Below are 25,714 nucleotides of genomic sequence, written 5' to 3' on the forward strand. Positions count from 1 at the left end.
AAATAACATTATTCTAATACAATTCGGGACATGGAAGGTTTTTTACGGCAGTATTAAAGCAAACATCACAGAAATGGCAGTTGTCAAGCAATCGAGTATTATTTTCAACAAACCAGCATTAAGTTTCATTTATTTCATAATCTGTACACTTGAACCGAGGGCACTGACTTAACTGCGTTATTCGATCAAACTAGGTTACTGGGTCGAATTGGGTCCCCGGGTGAAATTGGGTCGCTGGGTCAAGTTGGGTCACTGGGTCTAACTGAAAAGAGTATGACGTGACCCAGAGACCCATGTGACCCAGTTTAATTCAGTGACCCAGGTGACCCAGTGACCCAGTCCAACTCTGGGCCCTGTGCGTCGCTGTTGGAACTCTAAGCGCATATTGAGACCGTTACCAGTTACCACCATGACCTGACCAGCCAGAAGCTGGTTCTGGCCGCCAGTCTTCGAGTGCCTCTTCAGGTACATCAATAGCACTGGTAGAAGACTGAACTATTAGTAAAAGTTGATCCAATTTAGCCCCTTGGAACTTCGATGCACAGGCTTTGTGCCACTTTGTTTAGATATGAATGAAAGCAGCTTTAATCCTTTTCCCTTCGTTGAGTTGTTGTAACAGATAACCGGCCTCTAGCGTGTATGCATAGGGAACCAGAACCAGCTTCCGGCTGGTCAGGTCATGGTGGTAACGGTCTCTCAATATGCGCGTAGATTTACTACAGCGACGCGCTGGGCCTCAAACGCCTGTGACTCGCGGCCTATGGTATCGCCCGCCGTCTGATGTACTTTGGGGGCTGCCTCGGCGACTTCAGGGCACGCCCAGGCACTGCGTCGCGATCGATCGCGTTTCACGGTATCTTTGCAATATCCTCATTTCCAGGGGCACGGGTCGGACGGAACTAGCTCGCTGCAAGATGTTACTTGTCGTGGAGTGAGCTCAAGACTGACTGGAAGTACAGATTTCCCAACAAACGATGACGGGAGGGCATTAATGGAAGCATAGGCGGCATATCCCGTCAGAGAACATGTCCACTTCCGAATCTTAACGAAATGCCCGTCTCTTTCGTCTTTCTTTGTCATTCAATAGTTGTTGCAATCCGGGACAACAAAGGTATGACTGCACCGAACATTCTCTCTTAATAGGTAAAATAGTATGAGAAGGGCCTAACTATGAGTCGCATCTGTTTTCTGAATACAAAATCAGCATCAGCAACCACAAATTATATGGAAACGACACCAAGAACGGCAAAATCCTTCAAGTATAAAATTTCCAAATTTTGAACAAATTATTGAACGATTAACGGCATATTTACACACCAAAAACGGTTTTAACGTCAATATAACATTTCTAGCATGTAGTGCACGTCCAAATTAGCTGCAATCGACATCCGAAACATCACGAAGGTTTAAAACTATCAAATTCAAAATTTAACCATTATTTTGAAAATACTCCAAATTTGGGGCCTAAGGGTCAGATATACAACTTTTTTAATGCCGCCATTAGCACCAGCGACCCTAAATCATTCAAAAACGACCCCTAGAATGCCGAAATTCCTCAATTTTTACAGGTTTAAAATCTTGAACGCCCTTTTGAACAAAAGTGTTCAAATTTTGAACCTACACGAAAATTTCGGTGGGTGCTGCGGGTCAAAAGTTTTATTTGGACCTAATAAACATGTGTACCGAGTTTGATGCTTTTGTCACAAAGTGCAGCTTTTACCTCGATATTCAGTTGTACCGCCTACGCTAATATGGAATGTAATAGCTATGTATCGGCGATAAAAATGCGTGTAGGAATGCGTAAAATATAATATAGTGGTTGTGAAATTTACTGTCTTTTATTACTCTCCCTAAAATACACTCGATCTTGGTTTTAAATCGGGATAATTTTATTTTTAATTCTCTTAAATTTTGTTGCTTCCTGGAAAAAATTGTCGATCAAAACCATAAGATAAAATCGCTCCAGCTAAATCAGTAGCAATCATGTTTATTTATTGGTCTCGAGTTTTTTTTCCGTTGCAACAATACTTTCATGTAAAAATAAAATTGCCCGGTTAAAAATCAAACTCTTATTGTGTATTTACCTCTGATAATCTTCGCCTGCTTTGGAAACAGGGCCGTAGCCAGATTAGTTACTATGAGCGGGCGAAATGTGTCTTGCGCAGATACTACCCTCCAAAGAAATTCGTTTTTAGCACAACCCACAAAGTAGAGCGCTTATGTCGTCACAAATATCAAAAATTTACTTCGTCATTCATCACGTACGTTGTTGCACTAAATCGCTCAAAACCGTTAATTAAGGACCCATTTTCTTGGGAAACTGTTCAGTTCGAACTACCGGATCGTGTGTAGCGGGCTTTAGACCCTCTTCCAACCCGCCAGTTCCGCATTCGAATTTTGTGAACTGACGCCAGCGACGGACCTAAGTGCCCCCCCAATACTTAACTAGTTGGCAATTTTGACAAGAGTTGGTAATTTTCATTACCAGTTGGCGAATGCCGCGAAAGTAGGTAAATCGTAAATGTGATAAGTCGACTATTGTAGGAATAAGAAATTGCGGCAAAATCTATCAAAAAGGAATCTTTAATAGGAAAGTCACTTCCTTCTTCTTCAACATAAGGTTGGTATTTTGGCATTGCTTTTAATTAGTATTAGAGACCGTGTATACTGATATCTTACATTTTCTACATGATTTATATTAGACTTGGAAATATCACTTAATACTTAATAGATACTACCCGTTTGAGTTGGAAATTTTTACAGTTGAGTTGGCAAAATGTCATGTCTGCCCCCCCGATTTTTTTGTCTAGGTCCGTCCCTGACTGACGCTCTTTATCTCTTCAAGCTTCGCCTTCGTTATGAAGATCCCTTGGTCTTCGGCATCTGCGCAGAACGGTCAAAATCCAAAACGGATCACGATTGGTGTATATATCGCCAAGAGCGTCACCAGAGGCGAGCAGGGGAAGACTACAACTACCTCTAGAGATTAAAAAATGTAGTAAAATGCCAAGCAACCAGTCCAAAGACCAAAATCACTTGACTTTCTGGACCGACAATTCCTTATTACAATTGTTATGGTTGTAGAGTCAAGACAGAAAAAGGGTAACACTTTATGTGCTCTACACTATACCTACAATTAATTATTTTATCCTTCATATATCCACTTGCCTCGCCCTGGGCAGCTGACGTCGCTTTTGTACAGCGCATATCCTATTTTTGTTGCAAATTAAAGGCGTGGTGCTTAACCATAGGGGTATAGGTTACCACAGTAAAAAAGTTGACATTGCGCAGTCTGGGCATGCGCACATTTGATTTTTACGTTATGCGATATGTTTACCTGTACTATAATACAAGCACCTGTGGTTGAAATTCCAAAAAAATCTCCATAATTAAAAAGTTGGCATTGCAGACTGCGCATGCGCACGTCTGATTCTTACTATATACGATGTGTTTGCTTTTACAAAAAGCTTCTGTAATTCAGATTTTAAAAAAAACTATCTCTATAAATAACAAAGTTGACATTGCGCAATCATCAAGATTTTTCTTGGCTCAGGTACGTGCCATTGGTGCCAAAGCTATAAGCTACCGAATACCAAAAAAAACGACCCAAACATATTACAAATTGTAATAGTTAAGACCTTGAATCGACAGAGAGAGTGGCTACAATAGTGCACTCGACTTCGTTCCAAAATGCTCTGAAAAAGACCATCGAAATGAAACAGGAGTGCGTATTTTTCCTTAATGTAGAAAAGCGGATTGAATTTCTCCTTAAAAGCCAAATTATAGTTTTATTCGGAAAATGGTTAAAGGAAATTACCTACTTTTCCAAAAATTCTTTATTGTTGATGTGTATAATTATCTCCACTTCCACATATTTTGGATTTTGCTAAATTTTATTGTCGGGTTCCACCTGGTGTCAATTCTTCTAATAGCCTGCTAATGAAAAGGACTAAAGATTATAATTTTCATTATGAAAAGGAAGAAGGGCATTGAATGATTGAAACGCTTTTGGTCACACTAATTACCTACATTTAATAGTAATAAGTTGTAGGTAAGTAATTAATTATAATTTCTAACAGTATTTACTTAATTCTTAATTAGCTGAGAGCGTAGACTGTATAATTGAAGCATGTCTGCTTTGATAACGACAGACATTTTACGCTTTGTTAAATATCAATTACCCACCTTCAATTACTCAAATTTGATCAAACATTTCCGGTTCATTGGATTTAGCGAAGGCGCCGGGAGATGGCGCGACGGTTCGTGTCGTTTGCCTTCATTGAAGAAATGTTGACGATTTCCATAAACTGCTTGTTTGTTTTTGTAAAAAAATTTTCTTTCTAGCGCGTTAGAATGGCGGAAAATCGGGAAACGGGAGTGAAAAACGTTATAATAAACAATCTTGTGTCGGCGGCCAGTTATGTGCAGACGCGTAAGTAGAGAAATTCTTGCGAATGTAAATTAAGTGGTTATGTTATGTTGATGGATCGTCCTTGTCTTTTTCACCCTTGGAATGCGTCACATATTTCTCTTATATTAGGAAATTTCGATCTTATATTGGCGAATTCCGTTAACAAATAGCTGTTTCTTCAATTAACTTGCAGGAATTTTTCTAGTGATTGCCTATTAAGTTTCGAAACACAGTGATTGTCGGACTCCAGCTTCTTAAAATGTTAAGTTTTATATTTGGTGAAGAAGAGTAATACTGTATTTGTTTCTAACTCGAAACGGAAGGGCTTTACACCTTCGTATCATGAGTGGGTACGAAAACTGAGTGGTGTCTCTATTTTGATATAGTGATTATTTGTAACTACTTACTTCTAGGACCTGGCATAGGAAAAGTATGTAGGAGGAACAACTGACCTAAACTAAAGTAGACTTACTGTAACTATTCGTTAGTCAGTACAAGAAAAGGCATCTGTTATGGATTAACTTGTCTAATAGCATTAGTTGCCTGTAACAGTTACAGCACACTTTAATTACAAGTGGAATCCATAAATCTATCTCTGCAACACCTACGATTACTTTATGAAATATTATTTATAGGTGTACTGTCATTTTTCTAGCGATGTAATTGTGTAACCTGTGCAGCTGTCGGCATTATTAACACAAAACGTCACAATTTAACACAGATTTTGAGTTAAACGTAGAAATAACAAATGCAAGGTTTATGAATATTGGAGTGGACAGTGTGCTTCATTTGACTGGATTGAACAAAAAGCAATCGTGTTATCTCCCAATTAGAAGGCTGCTATTGAATACCCAATTCAATTGTTATTACCGAGTTAAAAGTAGTATCTACTGATATAATTGTAAGCCTATTTGGCTGCTGCTGAGTTATGAATAATATAAGAGTATGGTGTTGCTTCCATATAGTTTGGTTTGCCAAATTAATTCGTTTATCACTTTAGTAGGTGCTATAGTTTCTATTTCATTTGTAGATGTCACTACCATCGCTAGTTTTTGAATGAGCTATGAGGTTGCTGCTGCTACAAAGTAGAAACCGCTCGAATCTGGTGCATCTGACAGATTTATTTGCTATTTATATTTTCAATAATATGGAATATAATATAGTTGTTATAGCACAAAAAATAAAATACCGTAGGTACTTTACTCGAGACTTTACTTTCAATAGTCAATAAGATATGGGATATGCCGAGGGATATGCCGGGTATATTTTCAAAAAGACAAAAATAGCGTTTATTACATCTCTTAAAGTTTATGTCTCTGTAACACTTCATAAAACTGTGAATCACATACAAATGCTTCGTTTCAAGTAAGATATATAGCGAGATATATAGGGTGTAGCATCTATGACCCCTCGAATCATAATTCCCTTATCATAAACGATTTGAAAAAAAAATGTAGGAGCAAAATTGTGCACAATTACCGTCGCCAGGTTACTAAAATATTTCTGGTCACCAGTGGCGTGCTGTATTCCAGTGACGTATCAAACTCGCGTTTTTTAAATGGAATAGCCCATATTTTATTGAAGAATTGGGTTACGTGACGCTAATAAGCCCCCCCCCCCCCTCCCGGTACGATCATGAAATTAATAAAAAGGACACCGTACTTAGGTAATCGTTTTCAACAATTTCAATATTTTACCTCGTATTTTACCAGTTGGACTTTCCAATATTTTTAAATATTTCGACGAACTTCGGCAGTAATTCCGCGCACAAATGGAATGAAATTATTAGCGGAACAAAGATTACAATTTAGTTAAAAGAAAAAGAAATAAATGTACAAATTATTATAAATAAATAGCGCCAAGTTGGATGTGCTGTCGTCGGAATGGACTGACGCGAGAGCCACCACGACAGGGCACAGGGCCTTGTCTCTGGTCAAGGTCGGCGCTACCAGAACGTTGTTGGAAGATAAGAAGGTAAACAGACAATAAACGACGGTTCCAGGACGGTGTCGGAAGCTCCAGATAAACTCAATCAGAGTAAATAGCAGCTTTACGAATCGTACGAGTTCAGCAAATGCCGTGGCGGCAGTTACGTCGGAAGAACTAAAACAAAATTACGGCGCACGGCTGATACGGTACGTTCCCCAGCGGGAATGAATGCAACAAAACACAAATTAATTAGCGGTGTCTACGAAAAATCAAATGCAGGAAAATGAAACAGATCCCCCCCCCCCCCAAGTACGATAACGAAATTGATACAAATGGCTGGAGGATATGTTACTTATATTTCATGATTTTGTTTAAGTTGGTAAGATTGTGAGCAACTTTCAACTCGAATTTCTTAAGAAGTTATGTTATTTTGATGTATAGCTGTTTCTAATTGTACCATAATAGCACCAAGTAGTTCTCTTAATTACACCATAATAGCACTAAGTAGTTCTCTATATGTTTTTCATAATTCATGTATACAATAACCGGCTGATACAAAAAAAAAGACGTTCGAAGTTAATCGGCGGTCGCTAACAAACTCCCTTTCGAGTGACGAGGCGGTCGATACTAATCACCGTCTGATACAGAAAAGATTAATTGGCGGTCGCTAACAAAGAAGCGGTCTATGGAAGATGCGAAAGAGGTCTCTTCACCTTTAGTTTAGACTGTTTCCGCTTCTAAAAGTGGTTTTATTAAAGTGTATCCACATCTGACATAGAAGTAAGTGTCTGTATAAAAATGAGTGCCGGTCGAGTCGCCTTTGGAAGTTTAAGTAAAGAACGATTTCTCATGTAATGGGAGGGGGTGGGGTGGGGGCGTAGTAACGTTACGTACTTGAAATTACTGTGCAAAAAAAAAGCAAAAGTTGTAGATACGGTGCGATAAACTTAATGTAAACGTTAAACTTAAACGGTATTAGCGCAAAGTAAATTTACGGAAAGTATCAAAAATTAATACGGTGCTTACAGATGTAATTATCAAAAATGCCAAATGCTCCCTAAACAACGGCGTTTTATACAATTTGACCATTTCATGCAGGGAACGCCGTTTTTCCCAACCAGGCCAATGTATTCGGATAAGGATGTCCAAAAATTCAAACTTCTTTAATTAATTTCTCTGCTTCCGATCATCATACAAATCAGGAACAAAATCTCAATTAATTAAGCGCGCTTCTACTGAATCCACCAACACTTGATCGGATGCTGTTTAGTGCAACGCATTTAATTTAATGGGCGAGATTGAATTTGTAAATTCATACATCTAATTAACCCCCAGATCAATCAAAAGGTCTCTTATTAAACTGATACTGTCGTAAACCTGCATGGCAAATTTGTAATACTCGTTTTAAATTAACATACCAAACCAAAATCATCCAAAAATGACTTAACGGAGCTGAAATTCTAAAATATTAATTTGTCCTCGTCTTCTAAATTACAAACGCTTTCGAAAGCTAAAAAAATAATTTCATTGTTCCTTATGGCACCAGCTAACAAACGGAACAAATAAATGAGATCTCCTAAAACAAAAATAAATGTTTTCGGAGCGACAGTCTTCGTAAGGACGCACTTCCAATTTTAATCGCCCAGATACCGGACGGTCAGGAAAGCTGGAAGACTACAATGAATATTTAATGTGGTCATTACGGGTCATATAGAAATAGTAATGGCATACATATGAGACAACAAAACCACTACAACGTGAGTGAGAAATAATGTTTTTGACTCGGTTTTTGACATTTTTTTCGAGTTTTTTTTAGTAAAAAATACACATGGACCACTTCTTGAGCATCGAGCAATCTAATTGGATCTTTTTTCTAAGGACATTGATGCGTAATAACGATTTTGAGATCATTTGGCATATGGATCACTTCTAGGACACCAAGGAATAGAATTTTCCCAACTAAATTGATGCATAAATATAACGATTTTGGGCATCGTGATGGATGCCGAAGTTAATTTTTGATAGTTGCACATCTGGCACGCATAAGGTTCCACATAGCGAAAAGCCAAAATCGAGGTCTATGGACTGAGCAATTTAGTTTGAGAAAAAAATTGGAAAAAACGGCGAAGAGAAAAGGTTATAACAGCGAAATCGTTAATGTTGGGGATACCATATATCGTTACTTTTCAAGTACTTTCCAAGTACTTTCCAATTCTTCAATAAAATATGGGGTGTTTCATTGAAAAAAAAACTAAGTTTCATAAGGCACGGTAACCAGAAACATAGCGATGGTAATTGAGCACAATTTTTTTCTTACATTTTTTTCGATAGCGTTTATGGTACTGTATAAATACTAGACTTGAGGTGTGTAACAAATGATTTTTGTCCCATTCGGGTTTCATTTGAGTATTATTGTTGCTCTTCCACTTAACATCGATTACCATTACCCAAAATCTCACCAAATGCATTTAATCACGAAATCGTGAAAGTAAGCGTCCCACGTGACTGCGGAAAAAAACAAACATGAAGTAATTTGCATACCTTAAACACACCTGAACACCTGAGTAAGAACACATGAATGGAATGCACATATGTATAATAGAACGAAATTAAAAATACAAATTGAACCAGCGCAGATAAAGTCGATGCAAATTTGCGCAACGATTCGGTCATTAATTTTAGGCATTTGCAACAGTCGAATAAACCGTCAATTTGTTGTAAAAAAAGAACGTCAAAATGAATTATTCCACACATTGCGCAATTAGTAGAAAATAACAATTGTCATAAAGCGTTCCATAAAATATACGACCGAGTTCCATTTTTCCGCGATACCAGTTTAGTAACCAGTTTTCATATTTTCTACCATCTGCATGAGAAACTGGTAATAAAATTATACGGGCATCATTTTATCAAACGAATTATCTCATTGATGTAAATTATTCCGAAGATCTGATACAATTTGTCATGCCACCGTCGTCACACTGAATATGTATTTCAATTCCCTCTCATTGGCAAGGAAGGAGTTCCAGTCCGCTCGTCATAAATTAAATTGTGTAATAAAAATTGAAAAGTGATATTTATTTCCGCCGAAAAGTACGATCGCCAATAAAGACGTCCCGCAAGGCTCCGATCTGGGGTCCCGTGCTTTTTTAGAGATGAAATTCGTAGTCGGAAGATTTGAAATTACATTCGATGCTGATTGCAGACAAGTGGTGAGGTAAGAAAATTCCGAGGAGAATTCACAGTTTCAAGTAGCATTTAAAAAACCTTCCATTGCGCAGGCTCTGCTTACTTCCAATTTTGATGTCAAATTAATTTTATTATTCGTTCATAGTTGATCGATCTAGTTTTTTCGAGGTCAACTGTGTGGTGGTTTAACCACATTTCCACAACTCCTTCTGAGGCTATCTCCTACGCTCAGCAGTGAACCCCTCTTCTTCTAGCTTTGGCTCCCTTTGGCATCGTTCTCTCGCATAAGCCATTCATCCACGTCCTCCAGATTTTTGAGCAGATTTCCTGCAACCGTTTAGTGTCTTCCCGCAACCTTTCATTGACTATTCTTCGCGGATTCCTTCCAGAGGTTCCCGACTCAGAGGGTCATCCTTGAGGTCCCATCGCACGCCATTGTGGTCGATTAATGTTTCCTGTTGCAAGACATCCCAGTCGCGCCCGGAGCTTATCCGAAACGAAGGTGACGTCTATTATAGTCCCTTTGCGAACCTGGGCTTACTACCTTTATTTATGGGGACCAATCCCAACGCCTAGGTCTACGTCATAATTATGCACCCCTTCCGGTTGGTCACCTTGCTACCTCAGTAGATCGATCCGCACGGCCCTGCGCAATCCCTTCAAAATCGCACCCAACGAGTCTATCCCCATATTGGCGAGAGATACACACTGTAAACTATAGTGTCCCACGTATCCGTCTCCCATACCCATCCCTCTCACTTCTGAACTCCGCGCCCATCCTCCGCACCGGTTAAAACCACTCTCATGCTGCCTCGTGCAGCGAACCTCGAGAAGGAAATGGGAATTGGCCACGGGTAAACGGGTCTTCCAGTGAAACAACCACCGAGGTTTGACAAAGCTCATATAATTTTGGGCGCCAGGCGTGTCCAAAAAGTAAATAAAAATATAAATTAAAAATAAAATAAACTAAACAAATATAGAAAACGAGCTCTTGGGTATGGCTATAGCATGTGCAAAACCAAATTTTAAACCTGATGTTAGTTTTGCTTTTATATAAAGTGTATATGTATGAAATTACCAGAGACTTGTTATAACTAGACCGCGCGTAACATAGATTTTACTATAAACGCCTGTTGTCAAGATAGGATAGGCAACCAACTGTTCATCGCGGGGCAGACGTACGTTCTGCAGCTTGCTTTAGCCATGTTTATTCTAAATTTTAGTAGCAAAAAAAGATAACATATTATAACTGTTAACTGTTTTAATCGAATTTATTGGTATTTTATTTGAACTAAATTGGTATATAACTGCCTTACTCTAGTCCTAATTTGATTTATATGTGTATTTTGGTGGTGAACACGTATGGGAAAATATACTCTTAAAACTAAAGATGTAAGTAGTAAGATATGATTATTTAGCGGATTTTGATTCAATATATGCCTATCCAAAAACCCAAATGGGCTGTAACTGTTATTTATTTTTTCTTAGACTGCTGATAACCATTTTGTTTACAACGCGGTGTGGTGTGGATTGAATGAAAAACTTGAACACATTTTCAGCAATTTGGCAAATTTTTAATGCATCGCTTGATACGTGCAACAATCCTCCACGATTTTTTCTAGTTAAAAGCTTTGAATGACTCTCTGATGCGAATATCGCATCTGCACATATGGAACATTTAACAGACTTAGCTATTTTTCTTGTAACAAAACCTGAAATATACTTAGTACCAGTAAGTACTTAGTTACGTCTATACCTAATAGGCAAATAGGTATTGCCGTTGTCTTGCTGGTAAAGGATGTCGAATAATAGTTCTACGTTATTTTAAGTGAATGGGAAAGTCGAAAACGCTCGGTATTGCATTATTGTTTAACACCTTCGTAGGTACCTTTCTAAAATCGGCTTCATTCCCCGCAAATGCACTATGGTGGGAGTAAATTTTTCTCTTCGAATGGCTCTGATCCATTGGCCCTTTAAACTTTTATCCGTTGAAAATCAGCATATTATTTAAAAATTTATCGACAGAGTACATGTTGATAGGCACAAGTTAACCTAAGTTTATTGGTTTATTCTCAACAGAAATTTATCTGTTCACTAATTCGAGCTAATCACGAGAATGATTAATGAACGGAACATCTAAAATAACAGCTTATTTCATTATATTGCATATCATCTCAGCGATTTTTGCCCCGCGGTGCATTGTGTGTTGCATACTGTGTCGACAACACCTTAGATACGTTAAGCGCAGTCTAGTTATAGCAAGTCTCTGGAAATTACCTTTAATTGCTTGCATAAATAAGAACGTGGGCAATGCACATCGTGCACAAAACCAAATTTGGAAAACGGCGCTACATTGGCTTTTATTCCAAGTGGCTATGTATCGAATTTTATTTAAATGCCTCCATAAATAAGAAAGTTGGTACTGCGCATGCGCAAAACCAAATTTTGAAGCTGGCGTTAAATTTGCTTTTATTCAAAATGTATATGTATCAAATTTCATTTAAATACCTTCATAAATAAGAAAGTTTGCAATCCGGTTTGTAAATGGTCGAGATGCGAAAAGGGCACTGTGAATGTTGGTTGATTAGGCTCAATTTTTGGAATTGAGTTTTATATGGCTAAAGCTATACGCATATTGAATTTCATGCAATTCGGTTCACAACTCACGGAGATGTCAAAAGGGCCTTCCTTATTTTTTGGGCTACATTGTCAATTCACGAACTCCGATCTACAAATTTGATAAAGAATCCACCTGCAATATTTCATCGTAATCGGTCCATTCGTTTATGAGTTATCGTGCTAACGGACGGAGACAGACACCGCAAAATTATAAACTCACTAGGAGCTCGTTAATAATAATACAAGGTTTGTGAATCCTCGGGCACCAGTGGGTATAACCTTTGTCTTGGTAAAGAATCTACATACACACAAATGATATTTAATTGTTTAAAACAATAATTAAATTGGCAATTTTGGGCACGACATTGGCGAAGGTAAACTAATGACAAACGCGATTATTAACAGGTTTTCTGCCAGTTTGCAATTTCCGGTATTTGAGATAACATTTGCTGAGCGATTCCGATCTTAGATACAATGTCATAGATTAGTTCGAGCTAATCGACAGGTAGCCCTCTTCAGTTCGAAAGCGAGTGTGTGCATTTGATGCTTTTAATACGATCACCCCCATGCTCGTAACGTACAAATCCAAAAATTACAATGCCTCAGACCTAATTCCAATTAATTCAAACTTACGTATCCTATCCCATTAATAAATAAGTTTCGGATTGCGATATAGGTAAAACAGGTAGGTAATTAAATTAAAACATATGACATAACCTAAAAAGAAACAAAGAGGAATTCTATAAAAAAAAACGTACCTAAAGAGGATATAGCTTCATCCCATTCGCGTAAAGACGCTTAGATAATAAATTTAAACAATTTTAGAGTGATGACTCTGGAACAGATTAAACCATCACTCCGTATCACAGATTTATCACCAACCTGTCGGGCTGTCCGCTTCAACCCGGTCAACGGCAGTGACACGGTGGCGAATCCTTATTGAAACCGGACTTCTTTTCATAGGGTCGGTGCCCCGCTTCGTCGCAGAGGATACAATTTGGTTTATCAGGACAGTCATCAGCGACGTGACCCGGTCTCCCGCAGTTGAAGCATGACACCGATCAGTCCACGCCTGCGTCCTATGTCCCAACATCTGAAGCACCTTGGTTCCAACTCCTCTCTGTTGATAGTGCTTTCTTGTGCCAGCTGCCGAGTTTTACTTCGACCGTAGCGATTTACTGACCTCTATTAACCTTCCTAATATTCTTAAGTCTGGGGTTCACCTCTGGGCTGGCGCCTCTTCTATTCCCTCTTTCTCGGTAACTCCATCGAGACCCCTTATCTCTATTAGCGAAACTTCCTGGAGGACTCTACCTTGTTTCCCGACCATCACCTCTTCATCAGTTTCCTAACTGGTTCGGACTTTCCGGCACCCCTCTCCACCTCAACTGATATGGAATCTTCCTGGAGGACTCTACCTTGTTTCCCCACCATGACCCTTTGCCTCCATCTTCCATAGGCGCCGTCATCGTTATCTGAGTACCTATTACATAGATCGCAGACTGTTATCAGGATCTTCTTGCGATCACTCGCTCTGGCGACCTCTGCTGACTCCTTCGTGGCCTCTTACAATCCGCCCCTTTTTGGGCATGCACGTGCTTGTGATGTGGGCATACCCCTGAGTAAATTTATTATTTATTATGAATTTTCAATCTTCAGACATTTTTAATTTTCAATTTGTTGAAATAAAATTGATTTAAAAAAAAAATTCACACACTAAAGAAGAATCAGTAGATGAGTTAAATCGCGGATACAGGACTAATCAAAGGATGTGTCGGCACGAATTAAGTTCTAACCTCACTTTGTTCCATTTGATCATACAGCTATAAATTTGTTGGTATTGATTGAACTATTTGTAATTTTTTGATTGGTTAACATTCTTCTTCAAGGTCAAATTATTTTCCGGGCTAGTCCGAAAAGTCACTACTTTTTGTACAATTTCCTGGTGATACCGATTATTCCCGAAATAACCTAGGTATTGTACCTATGTACCTAAAGTGTGACAATAACGTCTCATTCAGGTGATTGGGGGAAAACTATTATGTAACTGGCTCAATTTATTCCCAGGATCGAATCTGATTCTATCAGAGATACAAATAGGCACACAGGCAACCCACCTTCCACAAGAAACAAGTGCGGGTCGGCATCAGATACGCTTTATTTATTTATTTATGGCTCAATGGTAGAGCGTTGGTCTATAAATCCGGAGGTCGGGTTTTCGAACCCGGGTTGAGGTGAATTTTTCATCTGTGGCAGCGATGGGAATTTCCTTAGATCAGTTTCTGCCGGCTACTCCGAATTAGGTTTTCCTGAATTTTTCCTAATTCGTAAGGTAAATACCGGAGTAGTATAGAACAACTTAAGACCTTTTGCAGAGGTACCTCTAAAAAGCATTATGCGGGTTACCCTGTAATTGGGCGCAAGCCTGTTGAGGGCCCAGAACAAGAGAGGGATAATAAATATTATTAAATAACATTTGAGTGGTTTTTATTAGAACCCAAAGTTGGCCACGGAAAACCAGGGAAAAATGGATATACCCGCTAAAATGGTGGTTAAATTGTTTCAAAAAAATATGTTAAGCTTTTTAATTTTTTACCACATTCATTACATCGGCCTGATTGGACAGGTCTTGAACTTTCTATGCCGACAGTTGCCGGCTATTACGATACACAAATGATTTTTTCTATTTCGGTGTCACAATGATGATTTTGTACAAAACAGTTGTACAAAGACAGTGATTATAGTCGTTTTTTTTGGTAACTCATCTCTTAAGTTGGCAGTTACTAGTTAGTACAAGTAGGTACTTCGTTGGGTACTTCCATGTTTGAACTTCAAAATGTCAGTCTTACTACGCTGCCAACCTAAAACTTAACGGCATAAAAAGTGTTCCCAACATAAAACATGTTAGTTCTAATGTTCCCTATAGTTTCTGATAATGATTTTTTTAATTAAATTAAAGCACCGAAATAGAAAAAATAGTATGAAAAACGCGTGTTACAATGCTTTATTGTAATACTCCTATCTTGCGGACACTCGTGGCTACGCTTCGCGTCGCCACTCGTGCCACAAGATAGTCGTATTACAATAGGTCGCATTGTAACACTTGTCTTTCAATATACTATTTTTTAAAAACATGGTTTCGATCAGAATTTTACCATTGAGTAATTAAATATGAGCTTCACTCAACGATTTTACTCAGATTGTCACCATATTCGCTTCACCCATTTTTTTTTCAATATTCAAACCGCCAACAAAATTACCAAATCTTGCACTCGGGACCCATATAAATGCTGAAGCAGTTTGACAGTTGAAAATTATTGAGTTTCGTCATTGTTTTCATGGCTAGTGAGATTGCATAAAAAGTTCCATATTCGAGAAGTAATCGAAATTTTCGACCCCTGTAGACTAAATAAACTTCACACAAAGCGCCTTATACCGATTTTCACACGCAGGTGTTCAAAGGCAATTTAGTAATGTGACCTTTTCTATTCACAAATATGGAATGAATTCGCCATTGTCGCAAAGCAGTAAATCGTATGTGCACAGTGAATGCCATGAGAACAACCTGCTCGAACGCATTTGGAAGTTCGATAATAAAAGTTACATGTTTACCTTAAAGGTAAGTTTAAACAAAGGATATTCTAATATTTGTGCATCATCTCGTTAAATAAAACATGTGCGGAATTGCCGACATTAACGAGAAAGTCGTCTTGTGTCATCGTTAGTTTCGAACCGCCGGGGTACCAGAGTAGATCTTCCTTTAATTTATGGACGAACACGAATTTTTGGTTGTTCCATGCGGGGCGGGGTTCATTCTTATGTAAATATTTATTTTAATATTTACCGAGCCCGTTTGAGTTTTCACAGTTTTTAGTTGAAAATTGTGGGTGGGATCGATTACGAACGTAATTTACGGCGTTGAACAATTCATTCCTTGTTATTCGAAAATTATTGCAATCCGAATATAAATAAACTAAACGATTCCGATTGCTCGTAAATGATTCTCCATTTATATTTTTATGGCCATAAAAAATTACGATACTTAAAAGGATCATTTCACAGCTATAAAGGTTACATTAAGAGCGATTTTTCTTGTTGGGATTTATATAATTATATTGTAATAACCCCAGGGTTCATTTGTTCCAATTAGTATAAGATGTTGATTCGAAAGTGTAATGTACTCTATTTTTTATGTATATTTTTGTAACGTATTCACGAAAAAACCTACGTATATTGCTGAGACCTCGTAGACAGTTGCGTTTTTTTATTTAATTTTTTGACCATTTTTTGTTTTAAATAACTTTATTTTTATAACATATTTAACAAAAGTGTATGACTATTATTTTTGGTTGGGCGATGTTTCCTCAGTCATGAAAAAAACTTAGCTTGATCTTTGATTTAAAAATTGCAAAATCGTTATTTATAGATCAATTTCAATGAGAAAATATCCAAACGCATTTCCTGGATGCTCAATAATTGAACTTTCCATGACTACACTGTTTTCTTATACGCTGTGTACAAGATACGAAGATGGTCTAATTAGGGAAACCTTGCGCAATTAATTATCATGCTTTAAAGAAAAAACCAGAAAATTCCGATTAGTTCCGAAGATATGCTAGAAAACCCGAAATTGTCGATTTTGTTTTTATTTTTTCTAATGTTATTTGAACAGAACAAAAATTAAAAAAAAAACACTTTCTCATTGCCAGTATTTGACCACTACAAGACAGCGTTGAGAGATTTTATTTTCGGAAAAATTGTCAACTTTATTTTTCTATATGGCCCGTAAAAAAAGTACATACTGTATTGAGTAGCATTTTTTATAACGAATACAATGTACGGTACACACAAAAAAACAGGTGGAAACTGCTGGTTTCAACAGGATGGTGCACCCGCGCACAATGCCCCAATCGTGCGACAATAAGTATCCGACAGGAAAAAGAACGGTCCATTTCTTCTTTCATTTTTGCTCTGGACTTTAATACAGGATAGAATGGTTTTGTTTTCAAAATTCCTAAGAGTAAGATGATGTACTCCTAAACGGGGACGTGAAACAAGTTTCCTTTCGACATAGTTTAACGAATAATATTTTTTTAAATTCTAAAAATAATTATTACGGCATTTTTTGACCGGACCTTAAACGGTAAGAATTTCCTAAAATTTGGTAGGTAGGTATGCTCTTTATGCATTTAGGGACAAAACTGTCCGGCAGTTTTTGCATGCGCTCGCCATGCTGAATAGCTGACGCGCATGCGCAAATTAGTCCAGTATGCAGATAACCTGCAAAAGGTGGTGTAAAAGCTTTTATTGTTTTAAATGGTCCATTTGGGTCCAAATAACATGTGCACACAAATTTTTTCCCGACACAACTTTTGGCAGCCAAAAAACCTCAAAATGTTTGGCATTTTGTCAGTTTTTCGCTTAAAACTCGAAAACGGTCCATATTTTATGAATAACACTTCTTTAGTAAATTAAAGAAAACAAAACTCTGTGTCGATAAATAAAACAAACAAAAGCGGTCCAACGAATTTCAAAAATTGGTCGAATTTTAAATTGTTGGTACTTTTTGAACTCTCTACATTCTTTAGGGAGGGGGGGGGGAGGGTAGTGGATGTTATTGTTCCTTTAGGAGCCACAACGCATTAAAAAAAGGTTAACTCAGTTTTTTAGGAAAGTTAGTCGACGGTGTTTCGTCAACAGGAATTGCCTTCTTCAGGTGGTCTAGTGCTGAAGATAGCAAATCTTCCCTTCAGAAAGTAAGTAAATAAGGTTATTAAGGATCCTCAGATTTTGGTGGGTGGTTAATGATAGTCCGAGAATCAAAAATAAAGTAACAACAATACCCAGATGCTCTACCAACTGCCTTCTGAAGGGTTCAAAACTTCACCCCATTGGTGTATATCGAAAACGTCATGATCACCTGAAAAAATCGAAATTCGTTAATTTTTTTTTGTAACTTTAAAGAGATTTTTGAAAACAAATGACACTTTCTCATTGTAACTTTTGATTCCGACGTTTCGTTTCTTTGTGGCCATGATCAACTTTATTTTTTTATACCCGGACCTGTATTTCGAAAGCGCTCGTTATTCTAATCAATTAAAAAGGTTTTCGCACTAAGGCGAGTACTTAACTAGCGCATTTTCCATGCATTTATCAATACATCCCAAAAGGTTATCGTACGTTTTTCTTCACTAAAAGCATCTATGGTTAAAATTTCAAGGAAATATCTTGATAAATAAGGAAGTTGGCACGACTGCGCACGCGCACATCTAATGTTTACGATATGAGATATCCGTGCTTTAACAAGTATCTGTGATTAAAATTTCAAAAAAGATATCTCGATAAATTAGAGAGTTGATATTGCGCATGCGCACATGTTCTGATGTTTACAATATGCGATACGTTTGCTTTTATTTAAAACATTGTTGGTTAAAATTTCAAAGAGATATCTCGATAAATAAGAAAGTTGGCATGCAGCACATTTGATTTTTACTACATGCGATATGTTTGCCTTTACTAGAAGTATGTGTGATTAAAATTTCAACAAAATATGTTAATAAATAAGAAAGTTAATATTGCACCGCCTGCGCACGCGCACATTAATCGTCAATACTTTTCTTGGCTCAGGTAGCAGAGCAATAAGCTATCGAATTCAAAAAGAGCGAAATAAATATATTTAAAACTGTAGGAGTACCTAGTTAAGGCGTCGGACAGATAGACATAGAAAGAGGCTGCAACAGCGCACCAAACTTCGTTGGAAAATACAGTTTTCAATATGAGTTCGTTCTTTTTGAATTCGGCAGTCTATAGCTCTGGCACCTGAGCCAAGAAAAATCTTGCCGATTAATGTGCGCATGCGCAGACTGCAATGTCGACTTGCTTATTTATATATTTTTTTTTAATTTAAAAATCGGATATGCGCATGCGCAGAAACTTGCTTATTTTTTGAGACATTTCTTTGAAATTTTAACCATGGATGCTTCGAGTAAAGAAAAACATAGCTCCCATTGCTATGGTCTTTTGGGAAATACTGATCAATACATAAAAAATGCGCTAAAATTACGCGCCCTCGGGCGAAAACCTTTTTACTTGTTTAATTATAAAGAACCAGCGCGCCCCTGGTGATTAATAATATTTTAGAAACTAGGGATCGACCGACACGGAATTTTTGCCGATATTGCTATGCCCGAAGGCCGATACCGAAATAAATATCGGCGTATCGGCCATTTTTTAAAAACTAGAATATTTTGAAGATTTCAATTTCGTTTAAGTTGCGAGAAATTGGAACACACCGTCAATTATTTTCCATGTTTATTATTTCACGACGGCGCGACGGCGGCACGTCAGTAGAAAATCTTCACCTTGGCGGCCATCTTGGATTTTATTCGCGGTCTGATTCACGGGGCCAATCAAGGTCAATTAAATTGATTTGCGGAGTGGCCCACGTGGACGAAGGTGTTTTCGGGGGATAATTTGATTATTCCCGGGAATTTCTTGGAATTTGGACTTTGATTTTGCTAATTAAATAAAAATTGATACGATTTTGAGATTTATTGACATTTGATTTAATTGATGACTTCATCAATTAAATTGATTATTACGTAAGTAGGTTAATCCACGGGTCAATTAAATTAAATAGCTGTTTGATTTCTCAGAATTTCTTCTAATTAGTCCGATTCGCGGATTAATCAATTTGATTCGTAGTTTAATTATATAATTAGCGGTCCAATTAATTTATTTCATGGATCGATTAATTTAATTAGAGGATTGATTAATTAAATGATTAAACTACGAATCAAATTAATTAATCCGCGAATCAAACTAGTAATTAGAGACAGTTCCAGATTTTCCCGATTATCCCGCCTTGTCGCCATCCCATAATTATATGAATGTATCAGCCATTGGCGGCAGATACATCCATATGGGCCACGCGGCCGATATTAATATCGGTGTCGGTCGATCCCTATTAGAAACGTGGGTCGATAATTATGTACAATTTTTCCCTGACTTTTTTCGATCTTTTATGGTAAAGGAATTATGATCCGAGGGGTCTTAGATGCTACACCCTGTATATCTACAAGTATGCAAAATTTTTAGTACAATCTATTATTGTAATAATATATTGTGTTCCTCGAAAATAACAAAGTTTTGCTATTATACCACATTTATTAGGGAGCTCTCTGTACATACAAAAATATTTTTTCGTTATGCGCCTCAGATCAGGCCACCCTGTACATCTGCATATTCTGATCGTAATTTACTGAAGTGGGGAGGTTTCTCTAATATTTATAGACAAACTGTGTTACTCACGACTTGAAAATTAGCAACCAGAAAGTGAAGCTGTGAAAGCTGTGGTACTAGGTGGAGCCAATGTTATTTCGTTACTTTATAATGCTGTATTTGTTATAATGCCAACAGTGATGTGTGCAGAATAAAAAAAAGAAGGTTGTACTCGAATCATAACCATATCTAACATCATAAGGCCCTTTTTTGGAAACTGAGGATATCAATACAACTTTGTACCGCAAGTTGCCTATTTGCAGTAAAATCTGGAACGTTTTCCGTTTCTGTATCAAGCATAGGAACTCTCAATGCTACTAGACTTTCCTCTAGTTGTGCAAAGGGCAACAATAAATTTTTATGAAATCTCTCCTTTGGGTTGCATTGAAAAACACCCACGTGCTGCGGTTTGCTTGTCCATTTACTTACGAAAACCACGCACCGTGTTACTTCATCCGTTTGTAGAATTCGGAATCGTGCAGCTTACCATATTTTTACGACATGCTTAGATAACTTTTATTGCATTTACATCTATTAATGATAAAAACACCATCGCCGATACCTTCAAATTCTCATTTTACATTCTCTGGATTCTTAAGAGAGATAACTATTTGCATCGTGCGGTGTTGTAATCACCGAATTAAGTAAAATGTTCGTTCATTGATGAGTTTCAATGGAATTCAGACACCGTCACATTCCGCTTCGGTCATAAATATGGAAAAGCGTGTGATGAAGATATGGAAGTTATATGAAGATCCATCATAAATCATAATTTTATATTCTTACAACTTCTCGATTATTGTTTGTTTTCAGGAGATTTCAAATTTATTATTTGTGTTGCTATTATTCTCGTTTAACCGGAAGTGACCATACATTTCAAAGTTTTTAACATAAATTTAAATGAAAAATTCAGCTACAACTTGCCTGAACTCCATCCGTCCGTCTGAGGGTTTCAGATCTCAGCAATGGGACTTCTTCAAAGGCCACCTCTTGTATCTAATACAACTCTCGCGATAAGCTATAAGAAAAAAGTATGCTGGATAAGTTTCCGTTTTTGCGCAAGCGCATCCCAACTACTAAGATTAAGAAAATTTTAAATAGAGAGTATGAAGCAGGCCGGCTTCGCCCAAACAGACTGTTTCGTTTTTTTCTCTCACAATTTAAATATACTCTCCATTTATATATTTATTATTTATTTATATATTTCTAATTCGAATTATTGATTCATAATGAGTATTAATTAGGGTTTTAGTATACGATTTACCCTAGTGTCAGACGTTAGACATTGCTACCGCAATATTTTGTGCTGCGCTATTCGCTATCCCTCTTGTTTGTTTGTTCGTGTTATTATCTGTTACAGACAAGGCAGACAAGCGTCCTTCCGAGCTCAAAAGATCGTTACGACCCGAGTTCAAAGGTAATTTTTATTGTCGACGACTCCTTTATATATCGTTTGATCCTCGGTTTGATCACATATTGATTTTCGATACAATCGAATTGTAAGTTGGTTACTTCGTTGTTTTCTGCGGAAGCGTTTATTTATTTTCAAAGATCTCTTGTCTGCCTTGTAGTAAGTATTTCTCTACAGACACGCACTGCCTCTTTCAATAGAAAAGGAAATCATAACCGTTTATTGACATCGTTTATTTGCGAAACTGAATATTATCTATTTTAAACATTTGGCATTATAGTAGCACCATTAGCCGATAGATGGGAATGCTGTCGCTTCCTTAAAAATTTTTATGTACATAGTCACAGGACTTGTCCAAAGACATGAGAAACTACCACTTTTCTACCAACATTTTCTAGAAAATGCATAAAATTGACCCAGCTTTGCGAGCCATAAGATGACACGCCCGCGTGTCGGTTGGATTTTGATGAAATTTGAGAGATGACGAATTGGAATTGAGGTGCACCATAAAACAAGGTCACCCCTTAGTGAATTACATTACCGGGAAATCCCCTTCACCAAAGCCACGACTTTTTCCGCGCTATACTTTTACATTTTCTCATCTCAGCCACACGGTTTTGAGGATTTCATTTAGAATTTCTTCAAAGTCTACCAGCTTCACTTTCATCAATTTCTTTCATTTATTTATTTGTCATTCTTTCTTATTATTATAACTTCTTCTATGCAAATCAAGACGACGCACTTACCAGAAGGTAAAATTACAGAGATACATTATACGCATACGTCACGGTAACATAAATTTAAATATTTTGGCATAAAGTCCGGTCATAAATAACATCAAATAGTATGTGAAGAGCGTTTATTTTGCCATTCCAACTCATTTCAATGCGATAGTAATTCATTTCGCGTGGCGTCCCTAACCGACCATTTCTTTTGCCATCTTCAGCTCATACTCACCTGAAGGGTACCCACACGAATTCCGCTTTGTAAACTTACCGTGAAGAAGGAGTCGTCGTATTTCAATTGTTAATTCAAACCTGAGCCGATTTCAATTTCGTATCGTAAACAATAGAAGGATACGTCGCGCTTGCTATAAACGGTAAATCGAAGATGGCGTCGATCGCCAATCGAAAATTCTTTTGTAAACGAAGAGATGCGTTAAAGTTACCATCTGTTGTCTATTTTTACTTGTTGTCATTAATGTACTGTAACGAAAAATGTAATAAATAAAGCGCGAGCAGGTGTACGACGTATTCGTGCATTCAAAAAGGACTTTGAAAAGATTCATTTCGGCCTCGTCGTCGTCGATTCCATTTAAAACCGAAAAGTGTAACGCGCGCTTTAAACGTTTCCGATAATCGGCGTAAAGCACGAAGAACATGTCGAGCTTATTATGTCGAACGCCGTTCGTAAAATCGACGGTAATTCTATTCCGTAACACTGAAAACACACGTTCGGTTTTAAGTTTCTTTGTTGTCGGGGAGCAGTATTAAGTTTCTTTTAATAAATATTTGTCGGGTAATATGATAGGCGTAGCCTCAGGTGTTAAGTATTTAATTTATGAAGTGAGAACAACTTTCAGAGCTTATAATTCTGAAAGTGTATTAAGATGGACTGCAATAAAAATTTTGAAAAAAAAGACGCATTCAATTTGATCAGTGCTTCTTAGCCCTTATAGCTGATACGAAGATGCTGCATTGGTTTAGTGCGTTACAGCTCTAATCAAAACTGTGTGCGGTTTAGGAACTTGGTTATATAGTTCTCTCTCTATTCTTGTAGGTTTAGGTTCCAAAGCAAATATACTCGTATATTAAAAAAAGACGTAGAATTTCATGCAGAATGTTCCATTTAAAAAGTGGTAACATTTTGGGTCCCTTTTTTGCGATCGCACCCCATATAATTCAAAATATTTTTAAAATATGCAGAATTTTCTACAAAAGTACAATCTAGAGAAATCCTTCCTTGGGCCACAATAGCACTCACCCTGTACAGGGTGACCATAAGCTAGAAGTGACAGAAAAAAAGTATACGGGGCCAAGTAAAAAAGTTATCGGACCTAACCCCATTTGTCTAAAAAGGAACACCCTGTATATTTTAATCTAAGAAGATAGCATATTAAATTCTCTTTGAAAATTATAACATTAAAATTCAACAATTTTAGTATTGATTCAAAAAGATTTTTTAAAAACCAAAAAATTCAAAAATTTGGTGAATTTTTTTGTCAGTTTTTTAATTTTTTTTAACATTTTGAATCAGTTTTTACTCCCTATTTTAGAAAGAAAATTTAATATGCTGTTTGTTTAGATTAAAATATACAGGGTGTTCCATTTAAAAAATGAGGTTGGGTCCCACAACTTTTTTACTTAGCTCACTACTTATTTTGAAAACGACAAATTATGCACCAATCATTGCAAGGAAGCTTTTGTAATAAACACATTTCCGATAATTTAATAAACAAAGAAGTTATAGGCTTTTATCTAAAAATTTAAAAAATGCTGCCTATAACTCAAAAATAAAAGACTGTGGACCCGTTTGGTTTTCAAAATCGAATCTATCTCAAAAAAATACATTTTTTTCTATTATAGTTTAACTTACCACATACTAACGACGAAGTTTGGCCACCCTATATAATTCAATTTTTGGTGGATTACGTAAAAAGTTGTACTTTTATAGTCTTCCAGTTATTCAACTTTAAAAATTGCGTGGTACCATGTTGCTGTTTGAGATCAATCAAAACGACCAGTTGATACTGTAATTTTGTGCTTTAATCTTTCTATTCTTGTCGTTTCAAAATTTTTAGAATGTGATTCAAAATTCACCGTCGCCTGTAATTGTTGTACTTTATTTTTTTTGTGGGAACCATCATCCTCTGTTGTTTTGTTTTTTTTAATGGGATCATTGTCCCCTTTTTTGAAATGGAATCATTGTCTCCTTTTTTGAAATGGGATCATCAACCCCTGCTGTTTTTTTTAAATGAATCATTGTCCTCTGCTCTTTTGATTTTTTTATGGGATCATTGTTCTGTGCTCTTATTGTTTTTTTTATGAAATGAGACTAATTGTGATGGGTGGGCCGCTCTGTGGTTTTTTTTTAAATGCGATCATTGTCCCCTGCTCTTTTGGATTTTTTTATGAAATGGGACTAATTGGGATGCGTGGGCCCCCTGCTTTTTTGATTTTTTTAATAGTATAATTTGCTCTTTTGTTTTTTTTAATGGAATCATTGTCTCCTGTAATTGTTGTAATTTATTTTTTTTGTGGGAACCATCATCCTCTGTTGTTTTCTTTTTTTAATGGGACCATTGTCCCCTGGTCTTTTAGTTTTTTTGTGGGATCATTGTTCCGTGCTCTTATGGTTTTTTTTTTTATTAAATGGGACTAATTTTGATGGGCGGGTCCCCAGCTTTTTTGATTTCATAATGGGATCATTGTCGCCTGCTCTTTTGTTGTTTTAATGAAATGGGGCTGATTGGAGCGGGTGGGCTCTTTTGGTATTTGTTGTATTTTTTTTTGTGTGACCATCATCTTTTGTTTTTTTTAATGGGATCATTGTGCCCTGTTCTTTTTTTTAAATAGGACACCATCCCCTGCTGTTTTTTTTTAAATGGGATCATTGTCCTCTGCTCTTTTGTTTTTTTTAAATGGGATCGTGGTCCCCTGCTCTTATGATATTTTTAATGAGATCATTGTCCCCCTACTCTTTTGGTTTTTGTATTTTTAAATGAGACCTTTATCCCTTTTTGAAATGTGATCATGCTTCCTTACTCGTTTTATGTTTTTATTTTATTTTATGTATTATCCCTCTCTTGTTCTGGGTCCTCAACAGACTTGCGCCCAATTACAGAGTGACCCGCATAATGCTTTTTTAGAGGTGCC

At 37.0% G+C, this 25,714-nt stretch overlaps 1 protein-coding gene across 1 annotated transcript in view; it reads left to right on the forward strand.

Annotated features, from left to right (window-relative positions):
* Nucleotides 1-4,257: 4,257 nt before the first annotated feature.
* Nucleotides 4,258-25,714, forward strand: part of LOC116177804 (bone morphogenetic protein receptor type-1B) — a 95,099-nt gene continuing 73,642 nt past the window's right edge. The window contains exon 1 of the mRNA XM_031496912.1: nucleotides 4,258-4,432. Coding sequence (XP_031352772.1) covers nucleotides 4,354-4,432 — 79 coding nt within the window. The 5' untranslated portion in view covers nucleotides 4,258-4,353. The remainder of the gene's footprint in view (nucleotides 4,433-25,714) is intronic.

This window comes from Photinus pyralis, unplaced genomic scaffold, assembly GCF_008802855.1.
Source record: "Photinus pyralis isolate 1611_PpyrPB1 unplaced genomic scaffold, Ppyr1.3 Ppyr1.4_LG8, whole genome shotgun sequence".
Taxonomy (NCBI): domain Eukaryota; kingdom Metazoa; phylum Arthropoda; class Insecta; order Coleoptera; family Lampyridae; genus Photinus; species Photinus pyralis.